The sequence below is a fragment of the Vitis riparia genome, chromosome 4 (genome assembly GCF_004353265.1).
Source record: "Vitis riparia cultivar Riparia Gloire de Montpellier isolate 1030 chromosome 4, EGFV_Vit.rip_1.0, whole genome shotgun sequence".
Lineage (NCBI taxonomy): Eukaryota > Viridiplantae > Streptophyta > Magnoliopsida > Vitales > Vitaceae > Vitis > Vitis riparia.
The window spans coordinates 3,325,670-3,352,060 of NC_048434.1; the positions used below are offsets into that span (position 1 = coordinate 3,325,670).

At 35.7% G+C, this 26,391-nt stretch overlaps 5 protein-coding genes across 9 annotated transcripts; 3 read left to right on the forward strand and 2 right to left on the reverse strand.

The window, feature by feature from the left end:
- The first annotated feature begins 4,917 nt into the window (after nt 1-4,917).
- On the forward strand, nt 4,918-8,738 carry LOC117912121 (rhomboid-like protein 11, chloroplastic). 2 transcript variants are annotated; one of them, XM_034826597.1, is made up of 8 exons: nt 4,918-5,153; nt 5,908-5,961; nt 6,144-6,268; nt 6,821-6,906; nt 7,096-7,136; nt 7,232-7,398; nt 7,480-7,542; nt 8,179-8,738. In XM_034826597.1, exons 1-8 carry the CDS (start codon nt 4,943-4,945, stop codon nt 8,377-8,379), a joined length of 948 nt encoding a protein of 315 aa, XP_034682488.1. In that variant the 5' UTR covers nt 4,918-4,942; the 3' UTR covers nt 8,380-8,738. The 2 variants fall into 2 exon arrangements, with proteins under 2 accessions (XP_034682488.1, XP_034682489.1); XM_034826598.1 differs by lacking the exon at nt 5,908-5,961.
- A 152-nt stretch (nt 8,739-8,890) lies between these two features.
- Nucleotides 8,891-12,270, forward strand: LOC117912120 (ankyrin repeat-containing protein NPR4-like). Its single transcript, XM_034826596.1, has 3 exons — nt 8,891-9,858; nt 10,449-10,864; nt 10,984-12,270. Exons 1-3 carry the CDS (start codon nt 9,408-9,410, stop codon nt 11,902-11,904), a joined length of 1,788 nt encoding a protein of 595 aa, XP_034682487.1. The 5' UTR covers nt 8,891-9,407; the 3' UTR covers nt 11,905-12,270.
- Nucleotides 12,260-17,520, reverse strand: LOC117912119 (pentatricopeptide repeat-containing protein At5g25630-like). Of its 4 annotated transcripts, none has more exons than XM_034826595.1 (5): nt 17,415-17,487; nt 17,044-17,282; nt 16,238-16,533; nt 14,792-15,703; nt 12,260-13,403 (listed from the first exon to the last, which is right to left on the reverse strand). In XM_034826595.1, exons 3-5 carry the CDS (start codon nt 16,340-16,342, stop codon nt 12,513-12,515), a joined length of 1,908 nt encoding a protein of 635 aa, XP_034682486.1. In that variant the 5' UTR covers nt 16,343-16,533; nt 17,044-17,282; nt 17,415-17,487; the 3' UTR covers nt 12,260-12,512. The 4 variants fall into 4 exon arrangements, with proteins under 4 accessions (XP_034682486.1, XP_034682484.1, XP_034682483.1 ...); XM_034826593.1 differs by having other exon boundaries at nt 16,238-16,538; XM_034826592.1 differs by lacking the exon at nt 17,044-17,282 and having other exon boundaries at nt 16,238-16,538; nt 17,415-17,520.
- Nucleotides 17,521-18,433: 913 nt separating this feature from the next.
- On the forward strand, nt 18,434-23,077 carry LOC117912116 (protein Mpv17-like). Its single transcript, XM_034826586.1, has 3 exons — nt 18,434-18,697; nt 21,528-21,619; nt 22,224-23,077. Exons 1-3 carry the CDS (start codon nt 18,542-18,544, stop codon nt 22,630-22,632), a joined length of 657 nt encoding a protein of 218 aa, XP_034682477.1. The 5' UTR covers nt 18,434-18,541; the 3' UTR covers nt 22,633-23,077.
- A 97-nt stretch (nt 23,078-23,174) lies between these two features.
- Nucleotides 23,175-26,266, reverse strand: LOC117912115 (pentatricopeptide repeat-containing protein At3g54980, mitochondrial-like). Its single transcript, XM_034826585.1, has 2 exons — nt 25,684-26,266; nt 23,175-25,081 (listed from the first exon to the last, which is right to left on the reverse strand). Exons 1-2 carry the CDS (start codon nt 25,945-25,947, stop codon nt 24,083-24,085), a joined length of 1,263 nt encoding a protein of 420 aa, XP_034682476.1. The 5' UTR covers nt 25,948-26,266; the 3' UTR covers nt 23,175-24,082.
- Nucleotides 26,267-26,391: the final 125 nt, after the last annotated feature.

Genomic DNA, 26,391 nt, shown 5'->3' on the forward strand with positions numbered 1-26,391 from the left:
TTCCTTTCTACGTATGGTGTTAGGTGGGTTATTCCTATAGGAGAACAGTCAAACAAAATCCACCCACGTGATCGATTGGGCGCTTTTATCAGATGAGGGTCCACGCGCGGTAGAATTAGTCAATTTTAAGCAAGCGAAATAAATTAACCATATATTGACATGGATAATACGATACACACTCGTGGAGATATTATTCCCTGATTGGACATCCAGGGGTAAAGTACTGTTTGGATGCAAGGCTAAGAGCGCTACCAAATCACAAGAAAAAAGCGACAAATAAGGAGGGAAATAAAATGAGAGGCAGTACGACATATGCGTTGAATTTAGGATTAGATTATAGAAGTATTAGATACGTAGGGCTACCTATATTATAAATGGATGTACAGGTCCGTAAATATATGACCGGCGTCATCGTTATCAAAGTGGACTCACCTGCCAAATTACCATAATGGTCTCCCTACTTTTTTTTTGTCCGCCCAATTTGGCTGCTTTTAATTCAAAATTCATAGTAAACTTATAAACTCGTGCGTGTAGTTCGAAACTCATCTACTCGCTCGATTTGCTAGAACACGTGGATAAAAAAAATAATTAATATGATTGAATGAATTTAGTATAAAGGTAAAAATATATTCCTTTGAAGTGGTGGAGCCTGGCGTATCATCATTGTCGTCACGCATGTTGGATTCGAAGGGCGTGGAAAGTGGATTCACGTTTCTATGGTCCCAAACAGAAACTACAGGACCCACGCTAACTGCCAATCCCTTATTCAAATATTGTGAAAATGTGTGGGAATCCCCATACTTAGAAATGATTTCTTGTCAAAAACAAAAACAAAAAAAATGGATGAGAAAACAGCAAAAGCATTTCCATTTTAGTGCCTATAATAATTAGTGGTAGTTGCATTTAATAGATGGATTTTGAAGCCAACAATTGCATTTAGTAATAATTGTAGTATTATGTTAAATCAAAATTTTCTTTCATCCCTCCAAAAAATAATATTCATGATTGTTGAATCCTGAAACTCTATTATATATATAAATTTAGAGTGTATTTAAAAGTGATTTTAAAAAGCGTTTTTAATATTTTTAATATTTAAATAATAAAATTTTATAAATATTAAAAGATTAAAAATGATTTTCTGTCTTAAAATGTTTTTAATATAAGCATTTTCTTTAAAAGTGTTTTTAGGGAAATTAATAATAAAGGTTTTTTTAAAAAAAAAATCTAATTTTTTCATATTATAAGTGATTTTTAAAAATATTTGATAAAATTTTTCAAACACTTAATTTTGTTTTAAATCATTTTTAAGGTTAAAAGTATTTTTTAAAATAATTGTTTAATAGACTCTAAAGTCCCATTTGGTAGTGATTTTAAGGAGTGCTTTTAATATTTCAAAATTTTTATCTTTCAAGTATTAGAAAAACCAAAAATGTTTTTAATAATCATTCTCATAATGTATTTTATAGTAATTTTATAAAATATTTATGGTATTTATAACACTTAAATGATAAAAAATTTCAAGTATTAAAATTGTTAAAAGGGCTTCATAAAATTACTATCAAATAAGCTCTTAAACACATTCTAATAACTCGTTTAATAGTGATTTTACGAAATACTTTTAATATTTTTAACATTTCAAAAATTTTATCTTTTAAATATTACAAAAGGTAAAAACGCTTTTCACAACCACTATCAAACGCACTTTCATTTGACAATAATTTTAGGAAATATTTATAACTTTTTTAATATTTAAAAATAAAAATATTCATATGTTATAAATATATATATAAAACAAAAATTTAAACCACTACCAAACCCACGAATGACATCTAATTTTATTTTGAATGCAAAATTTGTAAAAATACAATCAATGCTATTTTGCAATTGTAGACATCATTTTACTAATTAAAAATTTATGTATTTTTAAAATATTTTGTATTTTTATGTAATAAGAGAAAACAAGTAAAATAAATTTTTAAAAAATATATAAAAATAATTTATGAATTTTAAATTTATTTTTTACTTTTCTTTCCCTCCATTTTCTTTTCCTTCCATTTTTGGTTTAATTTTTTGATACCCAAACATAAACTTCTTCAAAAGGTGATTATGATGGGTTAGTGGAATCACGCGGTGAGGACCAACAAAAAGCAAGGGAAGAGGAAAAGGTTAGAGCATGAAAATGTAGTATTATTTGATGATTTCCTTTGTAAAAAAGAGTCATTAAAAGGCAATAATTCCATTTCCCTTTTTATTGTATCAACTCTAACTCAAAAAAGCCAACCCTACCACTTATATCATACTTTAAGGACGTGAAGAGAGTGAGAGGGGGAGGAATGGGATGCCGACTCTATCACAATTTGTGATTCCACCCCACTATCACCAGATTGTATTGATGAAGATGTCGACAAAATAACTAAAGGCTGGAGTTCCAAAATCCGAACCCAATCATTTACTGTAGGAAGAATGTTTGATTTTTATAAGGAAGTTACAAGTCATTTTGAAAACTCCAACCTATCTTTTGCCATCATCCTTACTCCCACTGGTCAGTGATATCCAGCTCGGAAATGTCAATCTCGGCCTTTTCTTGAATGAAACTTCAAGTAAGAGACTTCTCATTAATTATTGAAGATCCGTAAAGATTCTTTCAAAAATAGAAAAATATAAAATGGAGTAATTGAGGAATATAGTGGGCCGATCTTAAAATTAATAGCAGCCAACTTGGATGCGTGATTTGAATAAATTGGAATTATTTATTTATTATTTAAAAATTAACTTAAAAGATTAGACCTTATTTAATAATTATTCTTAAAAATTATTTTTTAAATAGAAAATAAATTTTAAAAATTTAAAAATAAACTTTTGAAAGGAAACAAAATTTTCTTTTAAAAATCGATTATTTTATGAGAATGAGTTTGACACTATTTTTATTTTTTAATTAAAGTGTCTCTTTTAAATGATGGTTGACCAAGATGTAGCCACGTGGCTAAAAATAAGATCTGTTCAGTGGATAAGAAAGGTAAGGATGAACACGGTTGAGGTTTCGGGAAGGATCGGAATCGGTAGGTTTAATGGTTTTTAAAATGGATGGAGGGTGACATGAATGTTTTTAAAAGTATATATAAAAAAAAAATTATGTTTTTGAAAGTGAAGACAGGCAACATCGTCAAATCATTCAAAAAAAGACGGTCATGCCCCTACGTGACAGTACAGGTCAGATACATGTGGAGAACTTATCGCGCCACGTCATCCTTCCGGTCGCACAACTTGGCGGATTTGCTACTATTCCCTATCAAATTTGTCACTCACAAATAACAAAAATGGGTATACTTGTTGTCTTAAAATCCACTTTTGACGACTGCCCCCATTGCCTTGAATTGGTAAATTCAAATTCAATTCAAATTTATTCAAATTCAAACTCAATGAATTTCACACGTCTTTCACTGCAAAAGGAAGATGCTTTGATTCTTTTGAAGTAAATGATTGTGGCTGCTCATCTGGATGAGTGCAGTTTTTTCCTTTTCCCATTCCTTTCTCACGTTTATTTCATCATTCATGCCTAATCCATTAGGGCACTTGTACTACTTACTAATATTGTAATATTTTGCTATAAAATAAATTTGTTTTTTCAAGGTATAAAGTTCATTAAAAAAAATAAGAATCTAATAAAATCTAAAAATCTTAATAGATTTAAGACTTTTTAAATTCTAGTGCATTTATTTTAAGTTAAGTTTTACTTTCCTAAATACAAGAAAAAAAAGAAGAAGAAAATTTTAACTTTTACCTAAGTTTAAAAAAAAAGAAAAAAAAAGGAAATAGAAAGCTAAGAAAAATAAAAAATAACTTTAAAGTTAATAATTCCACTTTTATCCGAGGGTGAAACAATTTTAAAATATATAAATTTATAATTAATTAATTATATTTGATTTTTTTTTTCAATTTACACATAATGAAATCAAATATGAAAAAATTATTATTATTTTTTATTATTTTTTGGAACCAAACATAATTTAAAGTACAAAATATATAATTTTTTTAATTAATTTTAATTATATTTCATTTTCTTTCAAATAATTTATAATGAAATCAAATATAAAAAAACAATTTAACATTTTTTTAGTATTTTTTTTTTAACCAAACATAATTTAAGGTGATACTTTTTTTTTACTTAAACATGAATATTACTTAATTTAACTTAACTCGAAACACAATTTAATAATATTAAGTATTTAGTTGTTCTATTTTTTATTATTTTATTTGTGTTTTAAATATCAATAAGCTGGGAATTGTGTTTAGTGTTTTCGTTACTTAAAAACAAAATGTTTTTAACATTTCAGTAAAATGTTAAATATTTTAATTTTTTACATTTAAGCAAATTTTTTATAAAAAAAAACTAAAGTTTAAAAACAAATTACATTGAACGGTGAATTAAAAAAACAAATAGTGTTTTGATATAAAGTGAAAAAAAAATTGCTTTGATAGTGTCTTTGATAATGTATTATATAATAAAAAATTTGATTTTTATCTTCCATCAATTGTCTATTTAGAAATCACTTAAAAGTGATTCAAAATGCGTTTGATAATAAACCTTTTGGAAATGTTTTTAGCTATTTTTAAAAACACTCTCAAGCAGCCTTTAAATTGCTTGTAAACGTGAGATGTTACTTCCCCAAATGCAGCAAGGCGACTTCTCACGATAAGCAGTGGCCATTTCAGGAACGCAAGGTCCAATTCCAAGTAGTGTCATGTGTACGAGGTAGCCCAATAACTCCCCACTCACCGGCCCATAAAATTAATGTCCATGTTTGTTAAAAAGTCTTTAAGGCCCAAATCACCCAGCTCTAGCCCATATTTTTTCATTGTAACCCAAGGGCCCAAAGTATGTTCTAAGGTCAGAAGTCTTCAATGGCATAGAAGACATTCAATCGCCTCCTCGCAGGCAAAAATGGGGCAGTTTCAGCACCTGCTGGCACATAGACCATGTACAATCAAGCTCATGCCCATGCCCATGCCCATGCCCTCAGCCTCTCTCCTTCCCATCAATGCCGCCTTCTCAAAGCTTCCCACCTCTTCTTCTCTCAGACTCACCCCGCCCACTCGCCTTCTTCCTATCTCGGCCGCCCCATCTCGTTTTGTCTGCAAGATGAACGGTTCAGGTATGCCCTGACTCTTCTTTGTCGAAATCTTCGTTACCCAGATATTATTTAGCTGATGTTGTTCATAATTAGGGACCCAGAGTTGTTGTTGGAACTTTTCACGAACACTTGGTTTGAAATTGACTATGATGGGCGTTAGTGATTGGGTATGTGAAGATTTTGGATGTTGGGAAAATGAAGGAAAAGGAAGGAGAATTTGGAACGTGTAGGTTGTTACTGAAGTACCCAATTGTACTAAACACACAAAAAGGCCATTGCTTGTTGAGGTCTTTTCTTTAAGTCGTGTTTGGAACCCTGGAATAGAGAAATGGGAATGGGAAATTAATTCCATTCCTATTCATTAATGTGTTTGGATTGTTTTTCAGAACGAGAATAGGAATAAAAAATTCATTTGTAGAGAACCAAATCCCACTCTCACTAGGATTTTGATTCCTCGGTTCTCCATGGTATTGTGATTCACCCCCTTTCCATCTTATTTCGGTTCCCATTCCCACATGCCAAACGCACAAGGGTAATGGGAGGGCTGAATTGAATTCGTGACAGACCTAAGTTTCGATATATATATATATATATATGTGTGTGTGTGTGTGTGTGTATTATGTAGTATCTAGTGTCCTCATATCGAATTTTGTGTCTTTGGAGAATCATATTGATCGGTGTTTCATGCTATCTCCAGTTTATTTTACAGTGTATTTAACCACTTCTATGTTCTACATGTATGGTATCTCAACATTTCTCCGCTTGCTGTGACTAGTTTGGCTGAATTTCAATCCTGGCCAGGGGCTGAAAAGGCACCAAGATCAATTAGGTAAAATAATAGGCAGCAATTCCAAAACTTAGCTGAACAATGATGAGTTTGGAAAATTGGTTTTGGAAATAATTGAAGTGAGTATTAGGAAAATTGAATGAATTATTGAATTTGGTTTCAAGAAAGCATAGACCATATTGTGCTTTCAGTGTGACATGAAAGCCTTATAATTTGTTTATTAGATTTGACATCGCAGATGGAACTTGGGAAGTCAGGCGGAAAATGGAAACCACAGAGGCAAGTGAATGGAATATTCTGGATCATTCTTCTTAATCTTGGAATATTTGTGGCAGATCATTTATTTCAGGTATTAAATAATTTTGCCTATCATTGGTACTTTAATATATCGCTCAACTTGATAAAGCCTTAGTCCAACTACTTGAGGGTGGCTACTTTCACCACTCTGTTCTATTTCTATCTAGAGTCATTATCTTGTATCATCATCCTCGACAATAATTTCATTTCTTATTGCTTCTGTTCACACCCATTTTGGCTTCTATGATTTGCATATGGGAGAACCATCATGGCACATGAACATATTAATACATTCATTGTTCATGCAGGGGTGAAAAAGCATCCATATGAAATTCAGAAAATGAAATGCCCACAAAGTCCCTTATAATATAGCACATGGTGAATAGGATTGTCAAAATCATTTATCAAGCAGACTGATGGAATGTAGGAGTGTTTTCCTAAGATATATAATTTTGGAATGTGGAGATGCTGAATAAATCTGGAGATCAATTTGTGCAGCTTAAAGGGAAAGAACAACAATATGAGTTTTCTTGTAATAGATGGTAGGAAAAGTCATGCTGACCCCTGATTTTCTACATCGTTCCCTTCTTTCCGTTTCTTTCAGGTTCGGGCCATCAAAACCCTATACTTGTATCACAATTGGCCTGCTTGGTACCAGTTTGTGACGGCAACATTCTGTCATGCTAATTGGTGAGGCCCTATACTGTTCAAGGATACATGTACTTGGATATCACATATTACTTACAAGGCTATGTAACCTTTTCCATGTTGCCTCATCAAAAGTTTGTAACTCTGACCTATGAATTAGTCATCACACGAAACTAGCCTCCCACATTTGTTTTTCAGATTTTAATGTATTTCACCACGTATTGTTTTCAGGAACCATCTTTCCAGCAACCTCTTCTTTTTGTATATTTTTGGTAGGTTTTTTATTCTTCTCTTTGGTTAGTGCTAGGTTCTTGACTTATGATATAATAGATTATAAACTACTTTTGTACTTTTCTTCATCAAATAGGAAAACTGGTTGAAGAGGAGGAAGGAAACTTTGGGTTGTGGCTTTCTTATATTCTTACAGGTGCTGGAGCAAACCTTGTCTCGTGGTTGGTTCTACCCAGAAATGCAGTTTCTGTTGGAGCCTCGGGTGCTGTTTTTGGCTTATTTGCAATTAGTGTCCTTGTGAAGGTATCCCAAATCGTACTATTTTTTAACTTATTATGAAACCAGTTTGCGTGAGCCTTTTGATGTCATTGGTGTTTATCATAGATATCCTGGGACTGGAGGAAGATACTTGAAGTACTCATATTGGGCCAATTTGTTATAGAGAAGGTAAACAGTTCCATCTCTCATAAATTAGAATGAACGCGCCAATGTGATTACAAATAACAAGGGTTGAAACTCACATAAGTAGTTCCAGGGGAATCATACCGCTATTATCGTGTTATCTGATCATTAGTACAATTTACAACTATTTCATCTATGCTGAAAAAGGAAGGCTTTTGCTTTTGATCCTGTAGAGAATGGTGTCTTGAAGTTTATGGATTCTTATATTTCTTTGCTATCTTATGGGTTTTCTTTGCCTGAGTCTATGCATGCTTCTATGTGGTACTATGGTTAGAAATAGTCACATTGTTATTTCCATAAGTGGTGACTAACGTCTTAGCCAGATTAGCCGGTTCTTCTGGGATGTGGTATATTTCATGCCCTATATTTTATTATGCAACAGATGAATATAATAGAATTGCTAACCTTCTACTGTTTGAGCCTCTAAAATTGTATGTTTTTGTCACCTACATCAACTACTTATTTGCCAGAAAAAAACTAGATACACAATAGATTTGCTATTTTCTCCACCGAATTACTACTGCATTTATTGAGATACATGTCCCTGAAAGTTCTTATTGAGCCTATGCTTCTCGAGGCATGCTAATCTCCACTCTTGTACTGTTCTCTTGGGCACATTAGGTGATGGAAGCAGCCCAAGCTTCAACAGGATTGTCAGGCACTTTCCTTGGAGGCTATTCCATACAGAGCATCAATCACATCGCACATCTGTCTGGCGCTCTTATTGGTGTGCTTCTTGTATGGCTTCTCAGTAGAGTTCCTTCTCAACCTTCCAATCAAGAAGTATCAACCTTGCATACAAAAACAGACACAACTCAATAACCAAGTTTAGCTTTGTTTGTTGAAGAGGGGGCCTTATTTTGAGGGATTTAGTTGCATACTAGTCTTGCTGTCGTTCTTTTTTTTAAAGGAATTCCTTAACTGCTCCAGTCAGAATTCTGAAACTAGAGTGGCTTTGGGAAAATGCCAAACTGGGGTTGCAGAGAATCCTTTTTCTTGAGCTGTGAGTTGGAACTCATGATGGAGAAAAGATGCCATGATAGGCCCTAGAGGGTGGCTCCCAAGCTCTCTATTGAGGACTTTTTATGTAAATGAAAGCTTGACACTGCTTGCTGTAAAGACTAAATGTCCATAAATTTGGATTTTCTTCATTCGTACATGTTCTGGATCAGTTCCCAAAAGAATACGCCCCAAACCATATGTTGAAGATAAATCTAAGTGTGAACCCATTTTTCTTTTCTTGCTTTGTTGCCTGTTTTGAAGGATAAATGAGTTTGGATTTTGAATTTTCTCATGAAACATGAGATCAAATTCATGGTGAATGATCGGAACGCCCTGCCAATTAGTTAATCCCATATCCATATTTTGGCCCGAACAACCAGTTCAGATGAATTGTAAAATGTAGCTGTTTAGTAGCTCTGCTATAAGTTCCAGAATGACCAAGAAATGGAAATTTCTTCATCAAGTTGTTACTTTGCAAAACCTTGTTGCTGGTTTTTTCTTCATGTATGGAGAATATTATTTGCCCAGAATTTTTTCATGGATCTCAGCTGTGAAAAGGCCAACCACAAATACCCCGCATAGCTTGTGGTTGGAATTGTTCCTCAACGTTTCCTGTTTGTCGTTTGGTATTTTCCTGTCCCCCTCAAAAGTCAAGGTGTCCACATGTGACGTGCGAAGCGTTTTATAGAAGTTCACATTTCTATGTCAAATTGTTAGTTCAAAACCAACTCTTATGGATTTTTCTTGAGAAACTTCTGTGTAAATGCCCATTGTCTATGAGAACTCAACTTTTACTCATTCCTGCAAGTTCAATTCCACCATTGTTCTTCTAGCCCATAGCTTGAAACATGGACGAGCGGCTCCATGAGGCAGTTCTAAAGGGCGATGTATCGGCCTTCCTTGTTCTTGTTCAAGAAGACGAGGATATCCTCAAACAAGTAGTTCCCAGATCATCAAGCACCATTCTGCATTTAGCAGCAAGGTTGGGGCACCATGAATTGGCAGCAGAGATATTGAAGTTAAGTCCTGAATTGGCAGCAACGAGGAATGAAAAACTGGACACTCCTCTGCATGAAGCATGCAGAGAGGGGAGAGCAGAGATTGTAAAGCTTCTGCTGGAGACCGATCCCTTGATCGCTGGCAAGGTAAACAGGGATAACGAGACTGCGCTGTATGTAGGGTGTGACAGAGGGAGGCTTGATGTAGTGAAGCAGCTTCTGAACCATCCATGGCTGTTGGCATTAGAATTGGATGGCTTCACTACTTCACTTCATCTTGCAGCTTCAAGGGGACATACAGGTAAACATGCTTTTTACTAGAAAGGATTTCACTAAATTTTCCCAGAATAGATTTGATATACAGATGCTTCTAAGGAGAAACAATATTACATGCCAATAAGTTAATTTACCCTTTCCAAGGGTATATTTTAGAGACAATGATATGATTGATAGTTGAAATGGGACATGAGCTCAAGTGTGGAAAAAGCAGAAAGTCAAGTTGCCCCATGCTTGACTCCTACCCTGCATTATTCCAGGGAAAGGCCTCATATTTCAAACTTGGCAGCAGTGGGTGGGACCATTGGACACATTCACACTAGGGGGGCTAGGATTGAGGACAAAAAAGATTGATTTTGACCTTAAACATTACCCAATGACTACACCTTGAAGATTAGTGTTCTAGAATAAACGATAGCTACATAGTCTATGATAGATGATATAAGAGGCGATTCACTACTGAAAATATGCGGAATTTGGCCACTCATGAACTGCATGAGCCATAATGAACCAACCTGTCAAATACTCTTACCAAAGTTTTTGGTACTTAAATGTTAAAAACATTAGGATCAGTAGATTCAAGGCAGCAGTATCTAAATAGGTCGTATTTTACAGATATAGTGAAGGAGATTCTAAAAGTACGCCCAGACTTTGCAAGGGAGAAGGACTTGGATGGATGCACACCATTGCACCTCGCTTGCAGCAAAGGCCACCTTGAGGTAACAAGTGAGCTTCTGAGATTAGACCCAGACCTCACTTCCTTACAAGACAAGGATGGTCTAACACCTCTGCATTGGGCAATTATCAAAGGGCACCTCAACATTATCGATAAGATACTTGCCATTGGCCTCCATTTAGCTCAGACGACAACTAAACATGGAGAGACAGTTTTACACCTAGGAGTAAAGAACAACAGGTATGAAGCAGTCCAGTACTTGATGGAGAAACTCAACTTCACTCAACTCCTTAACACCCCAGATAAAAATGGCAACACCATCTTGCATGTTGCTGCTGCTGGAAAACTTACCACTGTAAGATCTCTTGCTTCTTCAGTCCTTTCTTCAGTCTTGTTTATTGCTCGGAAAGTTGTTAGTATATTCATTTTGTATTGATTTTTGTCAACTATGTTTTTGGCATGAGAATTGAAAAGATGGTCAAGTACCTACTTGAGCTGGGTGTGGATGTCAATGCACAGAACTGCAAAGGTTTCACTTCTCTTGATGTTATTACATCTGATGCTAGTAACTCCAAGACAGGACTTGAGATTGTGACTGCATTATGCCAGGCTGGGGCTAAGAGATGTAGCCAATTGTCACCTGCATCACCAGAAATTCAAGAAAACCATCAACCAACATCTGGAGTATTAAACAGCCTAAATGTAGCATCTCCTTGGCCAAAAATGATGCCAGATTCTCCTGTCCAACATCACAACAACAAGCATGACCAAAGCCGCAAAAAGCTGCTTGACCAGAATGAGGGTCTGCGCAATGCTAGAAACAAATTCACAGTTGTTGCAGTTTTAGTGGCAACTGTTACGTTTTCCGCAGGCATAAACCCTCCTGGAGGTTTTAATCAGGAGACTGGGAAGTCCATGTTGGGGAAACAAACTCCTTTCAAGGTCTTCATGGTATGCAACATTCTAGCATTGTTCCTGTCTCTGAGCATAGTCATTGTTCTTGTCAGTGTCATTCCTTATCGGCGAACATCCATGATGAGGCTACTGGTTTTTACCCATAAAGTGATGTGGGTATCCATGATATTTATGGCAGCAGCTTACATGGCTGCTACATGGATGATTATACCTCCTGGACCAGGTAGCAGGTGGGAGTTTGCAGTATTGTTGTGTTTAGGGGGAGGCTGCACAATGGCCATATTTTTAAGTACAGGGATGGTGCTAGTGAGGCAATTCAGAAAGTACCAATTGAGGAAAGTGAATGTGAAGATGTATGGAGGCCCAGACAACATCATCGGTCATGCCGGCGAGATGCAAATGATAAAGAGGCATGGCTATGAATCAACCTGTAACTCAGATGTTGATAGCTCTGATCAAGGGGGTTACCACCTGTATTAGGGTATTTACATCAGTGGAGCTTCAATCACTATGTTATCTCATATATGACTAAAGGTTCAAGTGGGGTTACCACCTCTATCTACATGGTTAAAGATTGTCTTGGATCAGATTGTTTCTCATCATACTTAGATCATTCGGAGTAGTTTCTTCATCATCAGAATACAGCCTGGAAAAATACTCAAATCTGATGATCCATACATGATTAGCAACTTTGAATATGCCTATTCCAACTCAAAATGTACTTAAAGACTTCCTCAAATTATGTACCCATACCTGGGCTTTGGATCCTTCTGTTTGCCCATCTTTGTTTGTAGAGAGGGAGAACAACATTCATAGTGGTAACCATTTCCACTAGTTCACTTAAAATTTAAAGAGCATATCTTTGTTTTGTCAAGAAATTTGTGAATTCACTGTGAATATTAGGTACATGGAAAACAACAAATTGATTTGCATAATCAGCAAGCCCAAAAAGAAACTCAAGAATCCTATTGAATCTTGCAGGATTCATGTCCTTTCACTATCTACAGCAGTTGAACAGCCAGCCTCTTTTACAAGTGTATATTCAGTTCCTAGAGTTTCATCTAAGAGTAGCGCTTCCTGTCTTTCATTCAGTTCAAGAACACCAGTGGACATGAATGTGCAAGCTGACTATACATACAAAACTGGCCATGAGACTGCTTCTGGCAGATAATTGGTGATCTTGCCCCAAATGTACAACTATGGGTAAGAGACAAGGATCTGGTAGCAGTCCATGAACTCTCCAGTGAAAAGTCAGTGTCTCCCAACACCATCCGGCTTCTTTTGGTAGCAGAACCTGAACCTTTTTGATCACTTATAACTAAATTTGGTAGCTGTAACTGGTTTGGAAATGAGGCACTTAGCTTTTGATAATGTTTCTCCGAGCTCCCCACTGGTATCTTGTCTTCTCTGTCTGCTTCATGGGTCATTTCCTCGTTTTTCACAGCACTCAATATTCTATTTGCCTCTTTCTTTAATCCGGTTGCACGCCAGGCTTCTGCGACAAGCAAGAGAGTAGTTTTCTCGGGCTGAACATTAAATTCTTCCATGATTTGGAGCACTTCCTCTGATTTCCATGGCTGTCTTGCTTCTCCATATCCCCAAATTAAGGTTTCAAAAGTCTTCAAATTTGGAGCTATTCCACGTTCACACATCTTCTCAAAAATCTTGATCGCATACTCCATTCTCCCGGCACTGCACCATCCATTGATAATGGTTGTAAAGATCACCACATTAGGATGGAAACCGGATTTAATCATGGCATTCAGGATTTCTTCAGCTTTCTCAGGTTCTCCCGCACGCACATAACCTTTAGCTAGGATGCTGTATACATGTGCATCAGGTTGTATTCTGGCCTTTACCATGTCATCAAAGATTTCCCTGCACTTATCCATGAACCCTGCTGCACTCCATGCATTCATGATGGTGCTAAATGTAATCACATCTGGTTTGACCCCAAATTCTTCCATCAATGTTAGAACCTGTGATATTGAAGCACAGTATAAGCATATTTTCTTTTCTTGTTCTAGAGAGAACATTTTCCCTTGAAAACCCCAACTAGCATTTCAAAAATAAAAACTAACCAAGATCATAGTGCAAAATTTTTGGATTATAAGGTTACCAAAACATACAAGATATTTGAATGTTTTTCTTTTCTCCAACTTGATTGAGAGAAGAGAGGAAAAGAAGAGGAACCTTGAAACCTTAAACATGATTTGGGATTCAAATGCCTAATCAAAATATCAAATTTCTCTTCTTTTAATTCGTCTTCCCAGAAATGGTGAGATTAAAAAAAAAAGTTGATTCGGTATGATTAGTCTTAAAAAACAATCATTATTTTGGACACGAACAGGCAAACAGGTAAGCTGCATTATAAAGCAGAGTCAAGTTTCTGTCAAATATGCAAAGCAAGAAAGCAGGTATTGCTGGACAATAACAGAAATTTGTCACATTTTTGTTCAGGCCAAAACAAAAGCATCCAGCAAAGCGCAAGGCTAATGTGAAAACACCCAAAAATCAATGGCTTATATACCGAAACTCAAACTCTCTGCTTCTATCACCAAATTAGCAAGTGATAAGAAATGACATAATATAAAATTTCAGTAACGCCCTTGTTACACATCCTTGTCATCAATGAGAATTTGACACACACAATGGTTTCAATATTCTAGCATCGTAAGGGTTGCTATTGATTGTTAGCAACTGTTTAAGAAATGACATAAAACACAGTTTCAGCACACCCTTATGACACATCCTTGTCATCAACGAGAATTTGGCACATATACAATGAGAATTATAACAGTTGATATTGATTATTAGGGAGAGCAAAATGGCATGATATATATATTGTTGGCCCATCACTAAACAACTTAAGCTTTTGGGTCAAATTTGTATCTTCACATGAATCAGAGCCTTGGTTTATGTGAGGTCATATGTTCAAACCTAACCAATGTTTTTTACCCCAAGCACCCGTGGGGCAGGGTGTTAAGATGTGCGAGTTGGCATGAAGTCCATTGTTGGTCATTACCTAACAACTTAAGCTTTTAGTCCAATTGGTGCTTTAAAATTAATAAAAGTTGAGAAGTCAAACCGCCAGAGAATAAAAGCCATCTTTAACATCATCCAACTTTATAAAGATCATTGCCATATTGTTGTTTTACTGTGGGGAACATTGTTTACCTGCCTATACTAAAGGATTCTTTAAGTCACGTACCACAATAGTGCATTCTAATAATAAAATGCAGGCAAAGGTGGAACGAAGTAGTGAAGATTAGTATCAAGGTAAATACACCTTCAGGCATCATCAAGAAAAGCATTTGTACAAACAAAAAGAAATCAATGAAACCATAATCATAAGATAAAGACTTACCTCGTTGACCCCATCTCTGTCCACAGCATCAATGAAGCCTTTGATCAGTGAGTTGAAAACAACAAGATTAGGCTGCAGCCCAAGATCCTTCATCCTGTTGACAAACCGTAAAGCCTCCTTTATTTTCCCTTCTTTACAGTAGCCACCTATGATGATACAGCATGTTCTCTCATTAGGCTGCACATTACTGTTTTGCATCTCTAAAATGATCCCTTCAGCTTGACTTGCCTCTCCATTCTGAGCATAAGCTGTTGCTATTGTGTTGTAAGTAACAGTATCGGGTTGCAAACCAGAAGCTACCATCTTATAGACCACATTCCATGCCTTCATAATGTTCTTCTTGTTACACCATGCTCTTACAAGTACATTATAAGTCCTCAGATTGGGTCTCACATTTTCATCTTGAGACATTAACTCTAATAGTTTCTGAGATTCTTCAGGCTCACCAGCAATTCCATATCCCTTAATTAATGTGTTGAAAGTGCTTGTAGTGGGCTTAGATCCACTTTCCTTCATCTTCCAGAAGTATTTCATGGCTTCCTGCATATTTCCAGATTCGGAAAAAGCATTTATAACAGCATTAAAGAATATAGAATCAGGCTCCATTCCATTTTCTTCCACCTGAGAGATAATTGAGTGAATGGAATCGAAGTGCTTCTGGATGGTCAATGCAGCCAAGAGGGTAGTGTATGTTACCAAGGATGGCTTATGACCTCCTTCAATTATACTATCCAAAATGGACTGAACTTCCTGGGGCCTCCCTTTTTCTATCATAATGTTCATTAGTTTTGTCCTTGAGCGCACAGTTCGGCAACTAGTTTTGCTCAAACAAGAAATGCAGCGGACCTGACTTTGGGGATCAGCAGATTGTGAAACTGGATGTAATTCGTGCTTACCATCTCGACGCTTTTCCTGTAAAATTAAAATCACAAAACAATCAAAGTTTGACTTATAGAAGATTTATGTAAACTTCCAACTCTGACATATTCCAAATAAATTCATTTCTACTATTTCCTCTAATTCTCCTTAAAATTCTCATTAGAGCAATACTTGTGGCACTTGGCTGCCCAAAGTTCTGTTCCAAAAGGAACAGTGAATGATACTGATATCATATGTAATTCTCTCTTTAGCTAGTTTGGAAGGTATCACCGTATCGGTTACGTAACATGAGAAGTACATCTCAACCTTACATTACTAATAAATGAAATAAAAACAAAGTGCAACAATGAATAAATAAAATACTGAGTAGGAAGAATCTCTTGTTTAATAAAAATACATTATTGAGTAATTAAGAGCCCAAAGATCTCCAAAACAAGGATTTATCATATTATTGATAGCCTTACCAATTTCAAGTTACTTGGATCTAATCAGGATGGTCAAAGTTTACTACAAAAGCACCAAGTAAAACACCCAAGACACTGAAGCAAATAAATTGCCGAATAATACCTCGGTCTGTAATGCTTCAACCTCTTCTTTCTTGACATCAGTAGTTCCATCCTGATGCTCGGTGGGAGCATCAGAATGAGCCCTCTCATTACCGGATTCTTCCATGTAGTCCTCTTGGGTCTGCCTTTGCCAGCACAATCCCTTGATTGAACTTCACACAGACTATACAACAATCAATGGGGAAATTTGACTTTGTCCAGTTTTGTGTTCTCGCCGAAGAACTTCCCAGGAAGATAACACTTTTATCAGTGAGTTGCAGATCGAGTGCACAAGTTAGACCGAGTCAAGCCCACCAACTGCACTGAAAAATGACAAATGATGAAAAACAACTAAGAAGTATATATCCCCCATATGAAAAAAAAAAAGAAAAAAAAAGAAGAAGCAAGAACAGAAAATATAAGGACCAAAATTTTCTCCTTGGGTAAATGCATGTTTAGATCCAACTTATAAATTAGGGTTTGTAATAACTCAAGCATTTTAAAAGAATCATGCGAAGGAAAACAGTGAAGATCTTCTAAAACAGGCCATTTTCCCATTTTCACCTTTTTAACCAATTTATGGAAATGAAAGCATGGAAAATATTTTTCTTATCAAGTTTTCCCACATATAAAGAAAAAGGGACTCTTTAGAGAAAAATTTCATAAACAGTATGGAAATGAACTTCTAAACAGTTCTTCGTTGCTATTTTCAATTCTTTTTCCTACAAAGAAAAAAGAAGGCTCTCCTCAAAAATGGAATCAAAGATGCCCTAATTTTCCAAAAATCAATACAACATATTAGGGAATCCAGGCATTATGAAAACTCACCAAAAAATCCCATCTGGGAATTTGTTCTTGCATGATTTCGGCAATCAAATTGCCCAAAGGCATGGAAAACAATAAAAGAATGGAATGAAATTCAAAGCAACTTTCCAAATTCCCAATCCAAATAACATACGAACTCACGAAGAACACCCACTTCATCTCTATGATCTCATACTCACAAGAAATCCACTAAGAAGAAATCTAAACTCAAAGAAAAGCTGGTTTTCTCAACCACATGGAACCTGATTAGAAAAAAGCAATAAACTCAGAATTTCACTTTCCTTTTATTTTCCTCAGCACCCAAACAGACGGCAAATAATCAGTCATCCAACAAAGGAAAAGTTGAAGATAAAAATATGCTGCATATGTGATACCTGATGAGCTCAGAACTTGCAAGCATTGAGAGAAGGAGATATGGGTTTTGTGTTTTTCTCCTGTGTTGTAGACTTGGACTGCATTGAACCTTATAACATCCCAGTAGCAAAAGCTTATCCACATGTTATATAGCAAAGAAGATGACACCAGCACAGGAAAAAAAAACAAAAAATTACTCCTGACATTTACATATTTAAATTGTAAAAGAAATTAGAACTATACTAATATAATTTGACTATGATTTTAGTTTCTTAATCTATAAAGTATTTCTTTCATTGTGTTTGGATTAATTTTTAAGTATCAAATTTTTTTTTTTTAAAGTTGAATAAGACTTTTTCTTTACTTTTTTTTCTATGTTACATGTATAACATGTAACCTAACTCATTTAATAATAAGGTCCTTGTAATTAAGAATTAGGTTGAGTTAAATTTTGTATATATTTATATAATTAATATTTTAATCAAACATGTTTATAATTCAATTGACTTATTTATTTAAAAATAAATTTAAAATAAGTTAAATAATTTTAAAATATAATTAGATTAATAATGAAATAATTAAATGAAGCAATTTGAGCCAAATTCGTGTTATATAGGTTGACTCATAAATTACTTGTTTATTAATCGGGTTGTATGGGTCAACACGAATTTGGTTCAAATCCATTTATACTTAACCCAAATTCACAAAAAACATGTTGGGTTGGTATCATGTTGACAAGTTTGTGTCGTGTTAACAAATCGTATCAAATTTTGTTACCTTAATATAAATATGAATATACAAATTTATATAAATATGTATTAAGATTTGCTACAAGTTTACAATTCCTACTAATATTGTTCAAATTTTCATTATATATATATATATATATATATATAGATTAAAATGAATTTGTTTTCATATTTAAAATTAGGATAAAAGTCAAATAAGACAAAGAAAAAAAATTCAAAATTATTGGAAAGGAATTCACTACCAATAGTCCAAGAGAGTATTGAGTTTATATAACACAAATATACGAATGAATATTCAGACCCTGTTTCAAGGCTCTTTCAAGAATTCATGAGCTCCCAGCATCCACAATCAGAAGCTCCCATTTTCGTTTTCTCTATAGATTCCTTCTCTCTGTAAGATGAAGCTGTTGAGGCTGTGGAAATGGTATCAGGATTGTTTGGCTGTACATCCAGTGAAGACCCAGATCATTAGCTCTGGTTTGATTTGGGGGTTTGGTGATATATGTGCGCAGACCATCACTCATACCACAGCTAAGAGACATCACCAAATTGGAGTAAGTACCCATCAGCAGAACCCCAAATTTTCTCTTCATTTTCCCGTGTTTTCAGGTTTGGCTCTTTTTCACTGTTTGGGGCAGATTGATATTTGTGATTTTCTCTCCGTTTCTTGTGAATTATTTGCTTTGGTTCTTTGTTTGGGCAAGTGGGTGTCTGTGATTTAATCATCTTTTCCATATCTTGTGAATGGTTGTTTTGATTTATTGCCTTGTGTGTCCTGAGTTCGACTGGTAGACCTCATGGACTATTTGGGAAATTTTTGTTGTTCACTGTTTGGAAACCTAACAGCATAAGGTTTGAGATTCTGAGTTGTTTTCTCTTCTTTTCATTCAGTGTTTTTGGCAAATAAGGGACTTCGGGGTGGTTTGGTTTGGTAATTTTGGGGGATTTCAGAAAAAACCACAGCATATTTTTCATTGTTCTTGAAGTTTTTGTTAATTTTTCCCAATGTTCTCTTTGTTTTATTCCTTTTTGTTGTTTGGTTTGATAGTGAAAGAGTCTATATTCACCATATGTTCCTGCTTAAGCCCTCTATGGGATGTAGATTTCCTAGGGTAAGCTTCACAGATAGTTCTTTAAGCCCTATTGTCCATCTTTCAAGATATCGGAAGAACACTCGAATATGACTTTGAGTTCTGCTTCTTTTTTAGAAATTTCATTTCTGGGCTCTGGCACAACTCAGATATTTTTTTCATGGTTGAAAAGTATTAGATTTTGACATCACAATATTAAGGCAAAATATCAAAGAGAAGGGAACTTTGATGTATGTTGTTTGAATGTTCCTTAAGTATCCATTTCACTGGATATTCTTTTGTTTTTTGGATGGGGTCCTCTTTAAGGATAGGAAGTATTGCTTGAAAAAACTGCAGAGTAGAAGACACCAGAGATGTTAAGTCAGTTTAATTGCTAACCTGAATGATGAATCCGTTTGGAGAGAAGGTTTTGCTAACTTGTTGTTAGTATGATCATAGGAGGGAAAGGGTGAGATGATGATAGGAGATTTGCCTTTAGTGTTGGTGATTTCTCCTCAAATGACATATTTCTCACACTTCCTTTCTGTTGATTTTTGTTGGTTAAATCTAGTATCAGTGCTTGCTTTATATGAGACGAAGAGTCATACTTGTTGGACATTCTCTTTACTTTCAAAGTGGCTACGGATCAGGCCCTTTGGATCTGAAATAATTCTTTCTTTTTCATTGTTCTATAAAGGCATCATTGCTATGATTCCTTGGCAATTTGCTTATGCATTTCCCATCTGGAGATCTCTTGGAATATGATTCATTCAGTGTGGATATTGATCCCTTGAACAAGTTTCCATAATTTTAGATTATTCATACTTTTCTGTTTTTATTTTCTTTGCCCTTTTCCCTTTGTGGAAAATCAGTAATTATGAATAGGTTAGATACTTGTGACTTGATTGGTGATATAGCATCTCTCTCCAAAAAAAGAAACATGTTTCTTTTACTAGTGCACAAAGAAAATATTTTATTGCGAATTAACAAAATATTAAGGAATTACCTAATGTTTTCAGAACCGGACCGGTCATTGAACTGGAAAAGTCATCGGCTCATGGTTCATTGGTTGAATTGCGGTCGAACCGGTGACGTCATAAATATATAATTTATAAATTATTAAAATTTAAAATAAATATAAAAATAAAAATAAAAATTTATATATTATTTAAAAATTAAAATTTTATTTAAAAATCAAGAAATTAGTTTCAAATTAGAAATTTAAATTAAAATCATAATTTTAATTTAAAATTTAAAATTTTAATATTTATTTTACCATTAAATCATATATATTTCTTGGTCTTCATTTGAATGACTATTTTAAGAAGTTTGGACAAGTCTAAAAAAAAAAAATACTTGAATCAAGAAGTGGTGCAATAAGAAATCTGAATCTGAGCGTTTGTTCATTATTTTACAAGGTTCACAGAGATGATACCATGTGTCTTTTTTTTATCTTTCTTTTTTGGCACAATGAACAAACACATTATTATTATTATTATTATTAATTTATTATTATAAACCACCCACCTCCCCCCTGCACCCCTGTACCCCCCTCTCCCTCTCTCTCTCTTCCCCCCTTCTGTCCTTCTCTCTCTCTCTTTCTCTCTCTCTCTCTTGAACATTACTGGAAAATCACAGAGGCATCCGCTAAAAACCAAAAACAATCTAAACTGGGCTTTCATTCATTGAGGGTTTGTGGCACCGGGAGGGGGTTTTGTAGCAGGGGGAAGAAAAGGGGGGGTGGTTTCAGCGGTGGGGAAGTAGAGGGGGATGGTTGCAGTGGCGTAATGGTCGAAGATACCGCCGGTGGGAGCTAGCGTCAGTGTCATGGCGCGTTGGGGGCGACAGCTTCTTCACCTCCAGTGCAGATCACTGTAATTTTTTTTAAAAAAATAATAATTGAACCGTCCGGTTTGAATGAAACCGGCCGGTTCGTCCGGTTCGCCGGTCAGACCGCCGGTTCCACCGGTCTGATTCCGGTTCGACATATTTTCGGTCCAATTGACTGGACCGGACTAGAACCGTGACCGGTCGACAGTCTAGTCCGGTTTTTAAAACCATGGAATTACCCATAAATAAAATCATAATTTATTGATATGGGCCTTTTCCGCATAAAAGAGGAAATCTTTTGTTGCAATAGTGGTAATCTGAAATAGAGATGAATATTTTGGCATACTTGCATTTTTCCTTTTCTCAAACCTCATGTTTACATTTAGTAGGAACATCTGGTTGTCCAAATTGCATAACTGGAAAGTTTTAAGCACCTAACTGTTAATCAGTGGTTTAATGGAATGATACTCTTTTCATAAAACAGGATGAAGATAAGGAATTAAAGATCAATTGGAGACGAGTGGCCACCACAAGCTTGTTTGGGTTTGGATTTGTTGGACCAGTTGGCCACTTCTGGTTAGTGCTTTGCCCTGACTTTCACAGAAAGACTTGCTTATATACTGTTTAAATATTTTGGGGAATTTTTCCTAAGCTCATGGATATTGTGGTTGCCATGGGCTTCCTTAACTTTCTGCCTTTATACTTGGATTGCATGGTTTGTAAACCTTTCAAGTTCGAGTTTGCCCTTGGAGAAAAGATTTCTTGAAAGATCTATTCTTCCAAGACTTAATCTGAGTGCCTTTTGAAGAACTGTTGATAGAGGAACTTGACTTCAAAGAAGGGATCATAAAAATGGTTAACCAAAAAAAGGGAAAAGAAAGAAGAAAAAGAAGAAATGCAGCTTATTATGTGGGATGTTCAGAGTAAATAACAAAATCCCATCAAACATTTCGTGAAAATTCTTCCAACATCCTGAACTTGGTCCATTTGACCTTATTTTATAGTGTGATCCTTATTCAGAACTTCAAAAAAACTAAAATTTTCCAAAACTCAATGTAAGTTTAGCAGGATCCTCATACCGACGATTTTGCTAGGTTGTCAAAATAAGTTTTTCAAGAGGAAGATAGAATGGAAATCAGTAAATGTTGTCTCAATTCTCATTTTACTTTCCCTTGTGCAGGTATGAAGGATTGGACCGATTGATTAGGCATCGACTTCAACTGCAACCAAAATCCTTCCGGTTTGTGGCTGCTAAAGTAGCAATTGATGGGATCATTTTTGGGCCCTTGGATCTACTTGTGTTTTTCAGCTACATGGGGTTTTCTACTGGGAAGAGTGTTGCTCAAGTTAAGGAAGATGTGAAGAGGGATTTTCTTCCAGCCTTGATTCTGGAAGGGGGAATATGGCCCATCGTTCAGGTTGTGAATTTCCGTTTCATTCCCGTAAGGTACCAACTGCTCTACGTCAACTTCTTCTGTTTGTTGGACAGTTCATTTTTGTCATGGGTTGAGCAGCAGCAAGATGCTCCTTGGAAGCAATGGTTCACATCTTTCCTGGCTTTAAAAGAAAAAGAAGGCCAAGGTGGATGATCCCTCCCTCTCCCAAACTATTTCTTCTTCCGCTTTCCTTCCAAGCCCCATTGCTAATATAGCAAAAGATACATGTCTGAGAAGTTTTATCAAGAACCCGAAAATGCCAGCTTGGATTTTTAAAGCTGGTAATATGGGAAGTTATGAAGCCCCTCACAAGCTTACCACCTGGGTTTCTTCATCCATTTTTCAATAAAGCTCTTGTGACATTCTATGATTCTGCAATTTTTACTTGGTCCCTATATCAAATCATCAGAAGATGAGATGGGTTTTGGAATGTCTGTTCATCTTTCTTTTCCCTTTTGTCCTTTTATTTACCCTGTTATGTTACATTTTACATAACATTGGAAATTGAGCTGCAGGTTTTCAATTTCATTTTGTGATTAATGCTGAACCAAACAACTATTTTGTATTAATTGGGAGCTTAGGTCTTTCCTCAGCAGTTCAAGAGAAGTCACTGTGATTTTTTGGAGTTTTGGCTCACAGTTGAAGTACAGCCCTGAACCAGTATAGCAAGTGGTTTTAATAATGATGACTCTGCATCGAGAGTAAAAGAATGGAATTATAAATTCATTCAATTCTATAGGAGAACTGGATATGGTGGAAATCCTAACAAATGAACAGAGGATAGTGCAACAATATGATGATGAAGCACCGAGTGTTTGTTGAATGAATGGTTTCTGCAAAACTACCTAAATTTACATCCCAAGGTGAACAAATAGTTCCGGAAAAATTAGCCTAAAACTACATCTGAAGAGGAACAGAAGACTTCTGCAGTATCAGCTATATGCCTCGGAAATTAGCAAAGGTCTTATGCATCCTTTCTAGTGCAAGAAAACATGATTAATCCCATAGAATTTAGACTTCATCCAGATAGTGCAAATGGTTATTGTCTACTTGTTCATACTGGTAAATCTACAAATGGCTCCCCAATTCACCTCACAATGGAATATGTATTATCCCAATCGGAGACAATCTTACCTTTTTCAGGCCACTTATAGTAGAAATGTCGTGGCATGGTATGCCTTTGTTCATTCATCTCCTCATAAAATGTCTACTGACCCTCCACAGCTTCAAACTCTTAGCTGTGTACAAAGGGACTCCTTCCTTGCTTTTTATTGGGCTTTGCCTAATGTCTCCATGACCTCTCATTGAAAAGTTTAGAGAGGACCCTTGAACATTTTAGTATGTCTACAATTATTTCCCTTCTATTGTCATCACTGGCTCGTTCTTCTTGAGGAGGTTCCCAACTGTGTTCTCGGAGCTCAAATATACAAGAAGCATTCTAACCTTGAACATTTCTTGCATCCCCTTGTTAGCCTTGGTTTTGGTTGAACCCTTTTAAGTCAGATCACTCGGTAGGAACACCCATTTGCATCCAACCAACTTGGTGCTTAAATGGGACAAGTACATAACAGATGACAATTTGCTTGCACCACTATTCATGTTGTTAGAAAAATCCAGCTAACTTCATACCATCCATCACCAAATCCAGTTTCTCAGATAATCCAGCTCTTCGATAGCCAGCAACCAACAAGTCATAAGTTGATTTTGTTAACTTGTAAGAACCCTTTATATGTCCCAAAAACAAGTCCAGTCTATCATAAGCTTCCTGCCTGAAGTACGCACAAACCACTTTCTCGATGTCATCTGGGCATCTGAATGACATCCCTTGCTTTAACATCCTCCCAACAGAGTATTCCATATCATCCAATCTATCTAACATGGCATGCATCCTGATAATTCCGCAATGCACCTGCTGCAAGACTTCAAAACTTTGATTCGAGTTCATTAAATTTAGAAGCAGCTCCTCCATCTTTTCCACTGTCCCATGTTCAAAATACAACCCCATGAGCTTCTCTGCCATTGGCACATTAATCTCCCACTCACCATCCATCATAAACTTTAAGAGCTGTTCAACTTTACTAATGCTTCTCTGCTCACAAAGGCCCCTGAGTATATTCTCCAATATCTGCCCATTAGGCATGATCCCTGATAACATCATTTCTTCATAAAATCTATCAGCACAATCAAAATTTCTTGATCTAACACAACCCGAAATGAGAGATTCATAAGTTCGAAGATCTGCAGAGAACCCAGCACCCTTTTTGGCCAAGTACGATGCCTGCATGGCCTTATCGTTTCCCAAGTTTGAGTACACAGATATGAAAGTATTATAGGTTTCAGAATTGGGTTTACAGTTCTCTGAGCTCTGCATTATCTCAAATAAGCTAAGGGCTGTCATTACATTACCTGAAGACAGGCAAGTGTATATCAGTGCATTAAAAACAGAAGAAGTCAACTTGATTCCATGAGCCTCCATTGAATTAAAGACTTGCATTGCAAATGGGACATTTTGGACCTTGCTGCATAGAAATATCAACTCCAAATAAGGCACAAGGTCCCTCTCATTGTCTCTCACCATTTTCTCTAATCTCCATTCCAAGACCTAAACAATGAAACAATGGGGGAAAGTATGAGCAGAAGCATATTGTAGTTTTCACAAGATTTGTGAAAATTGGATAATCAGGGTACAAAAAGCTAACTGGCAATTTGTTAATTCAGAATTTTGGACATGTTTGGATTCTGAACAAAAAAACATTAAACCCAGAAATCACCAACTAAGAAAACACAGCCCTGGTTCGGCAAATGAGCAAGTTCCAAACATGGAAGTCCATATTCTTTAATTATTCAAACCCCAAACAAAAAAATACATGAAAAATCAGAATATGAAAGATAGGGCAATGAACTACGCAAATAATTCCAACAATTCCTCACCCTCAATCAACATAAATATATGCTCAAACATAAATGAGAAATGAGAAATAATTTTTTTTACACTCGATTTTTAATACTCAAACACGATTCAAAATTTCCTTTCTTTTCCTCTGTGTGTTTCTCAGCTACCAAATAGAGCATTGGCCATTCTACAGCACTCAAAGAGCATAAGATTCAAATTTCTCTTCGTTTTGTTTATCTCAGTTCTTTCTCAACAACAAAACCGAGGAAAAGGGAAGATAAAAAAGGGGAAGGAGAAAAAACTATAATTACCAGGTGAGCTTTCGCAGGAGATGAAGATTTGAGAGTAGTGAGGAGAATATCCCAGGAGAAATCTGAACTTTTGAAGGTAAAATTGTCCTCTGAATCGAGTACAGTTTTGATCCGAGAAATGGATTCCTGAAGTAATTTGATGAGCAAAGGATTTGAAACCAATGGCTTGTCGCAAAACAAGCGTTGAGATCTACAAGGAATTAGAACAAACTGAGGCCTTAAACCCCTTTTAGCTACTGATAAAACCCTAAGGACAAAGCCCATATTTTTTATTTTCTCAGTTCTTGCCCTCTTGGCGGGTTTGGGTTTTTGCAATGGGTTGATAAAAGAGAGTGTTTGGCTGCAGGGTTACATGTCTAAGCAAACAAGGGTCAAGATTGTAACTTAGAAGGGTTGTAGTAAAGCCTCTGTTTGGGCATTGCCTTTTTTGTCTTTTTCACCCTCTTTTTCTTTTTCCATTTCAAACCTTTTGATGCCATTTATTAGCCACATATAATTTGAAAAAATTGAACTTAAACTGCAACTAGTAAATGTGGTTTCTTCCTTGTAAATATTGTGTCAAATTACAGCAGTGTATGCATGTCAAGACATTAAAATTAGGCTTAAATTTTTCTCTATTAATCTGTCTTACATTCCAAATAGAAAAGAATCATTTCTCTGAATGGAAAGGCGTATTTCAGGCCATCACACTACCAAGGCGTTGGCTTG

Excerpts from the sequence above, each read along its gene's own strand:
- LOC117912121 (XM_034826597.1), top strand. The coding sequence starts at position 4,943 with ATGGGGCAGTTTCAGCACCTGCTGGCACATAGACCATGTACAATCAAG. Across the intron at positions 6,907-7,095 it reads ACATTCTGTCATGCTAATTG|GAACCATCTTTCCAGCAACC; the intron begins GTGAGGCCCTAT and ends TATTGTTTTCAG. Across the intron at positions 7,399-7,479 it reads CAATTAGTGTCCTTGTGAAG|ATATCCTGGGACTGGAGGAA; the intron begins GTATCCCAAATC and ends TGTTTATCATAG.
- LOC117912120 (XM_034826596.1), top strand. The coding sequence starts at position 9,408 with ATGGACGAGCGGCTCCATGAGGCAGTTCTAAAGGGCGATGTATCGGCC. Across the intron at positions 9,859-10,448 it reads AGCTTCAAGGGGACATACAG|ATATAGTGAAGGAGATTCTA; the intron begins GTAAACATGCTT and ends CGTATTTTACAG. Across the intron at positions 10,865-10,983 it reads CTGCTGGAAAACTTACCACT|ATGGTCAAGTACCTACTTGA; the intron begins GTAAGATCTCTT and ends AGAATTGAAAAG.
- LOC117912119 (XM_034826592.1), bottom strand. The coding sequence starts at position 16,342 with ATGGAAGAATCCGGTAATGAGAGGGCTCATTCTGATGCTCCCACCGAG. Across the intron at positions 15,704-16,237 it reads TTGAAGCATTACAGACCGAG|GAAAAGCGTCGAGATGGTAA; the intron begins GTATTATTCGGC and ends TTAATTTTACAG. Across the intron at positions 13,404-14,791 it reads ACAGAGATGGGGTCAACGAG|GTTCTAACATTGATGGAAGA; the intron begins GTAAGTCTTTAT and ends TCAATATCACAG.
- LOC117912116 (XM_034826586.1), top strand. The coding sequence starts at position 18,542 with ATGAAGCTGTTGAGGCTGTGGAAATGGTATCAGGATTGTTTGGCTGTA. Across the intron at positions 18,698-21,527 it reads AGAGACATCACCAAATTGGA|GATGAAGATAAGGAATTAAA; the intron begins GTAAGTACCCAT and ends TTCATAAAACAG. Across the intron at positions 21,620-22,223 it reads GGACCAGTTGGCCACTTCTG|GTATGAAGGATTGGACCGAT; the intron begins GTTAGTGCTTTG and ends TCCCTTGTGCAG.
- LOC117912115 (XM_034826585.1), bottom strand. The coding sequence starts at position 25,947 with ATGGGCTTTGTCCTTAGGGTTTTATCAGTAGCTAAAAGGGGTTTAAGG. Across the intron at positions 25,082-25,683 it reads CTCCTGCGAAAGCTCACCTG|GTCTTGGAATGGAGATTAGA; the intron begins GTAATTATAGTT and ends TTCATTGTTTAG.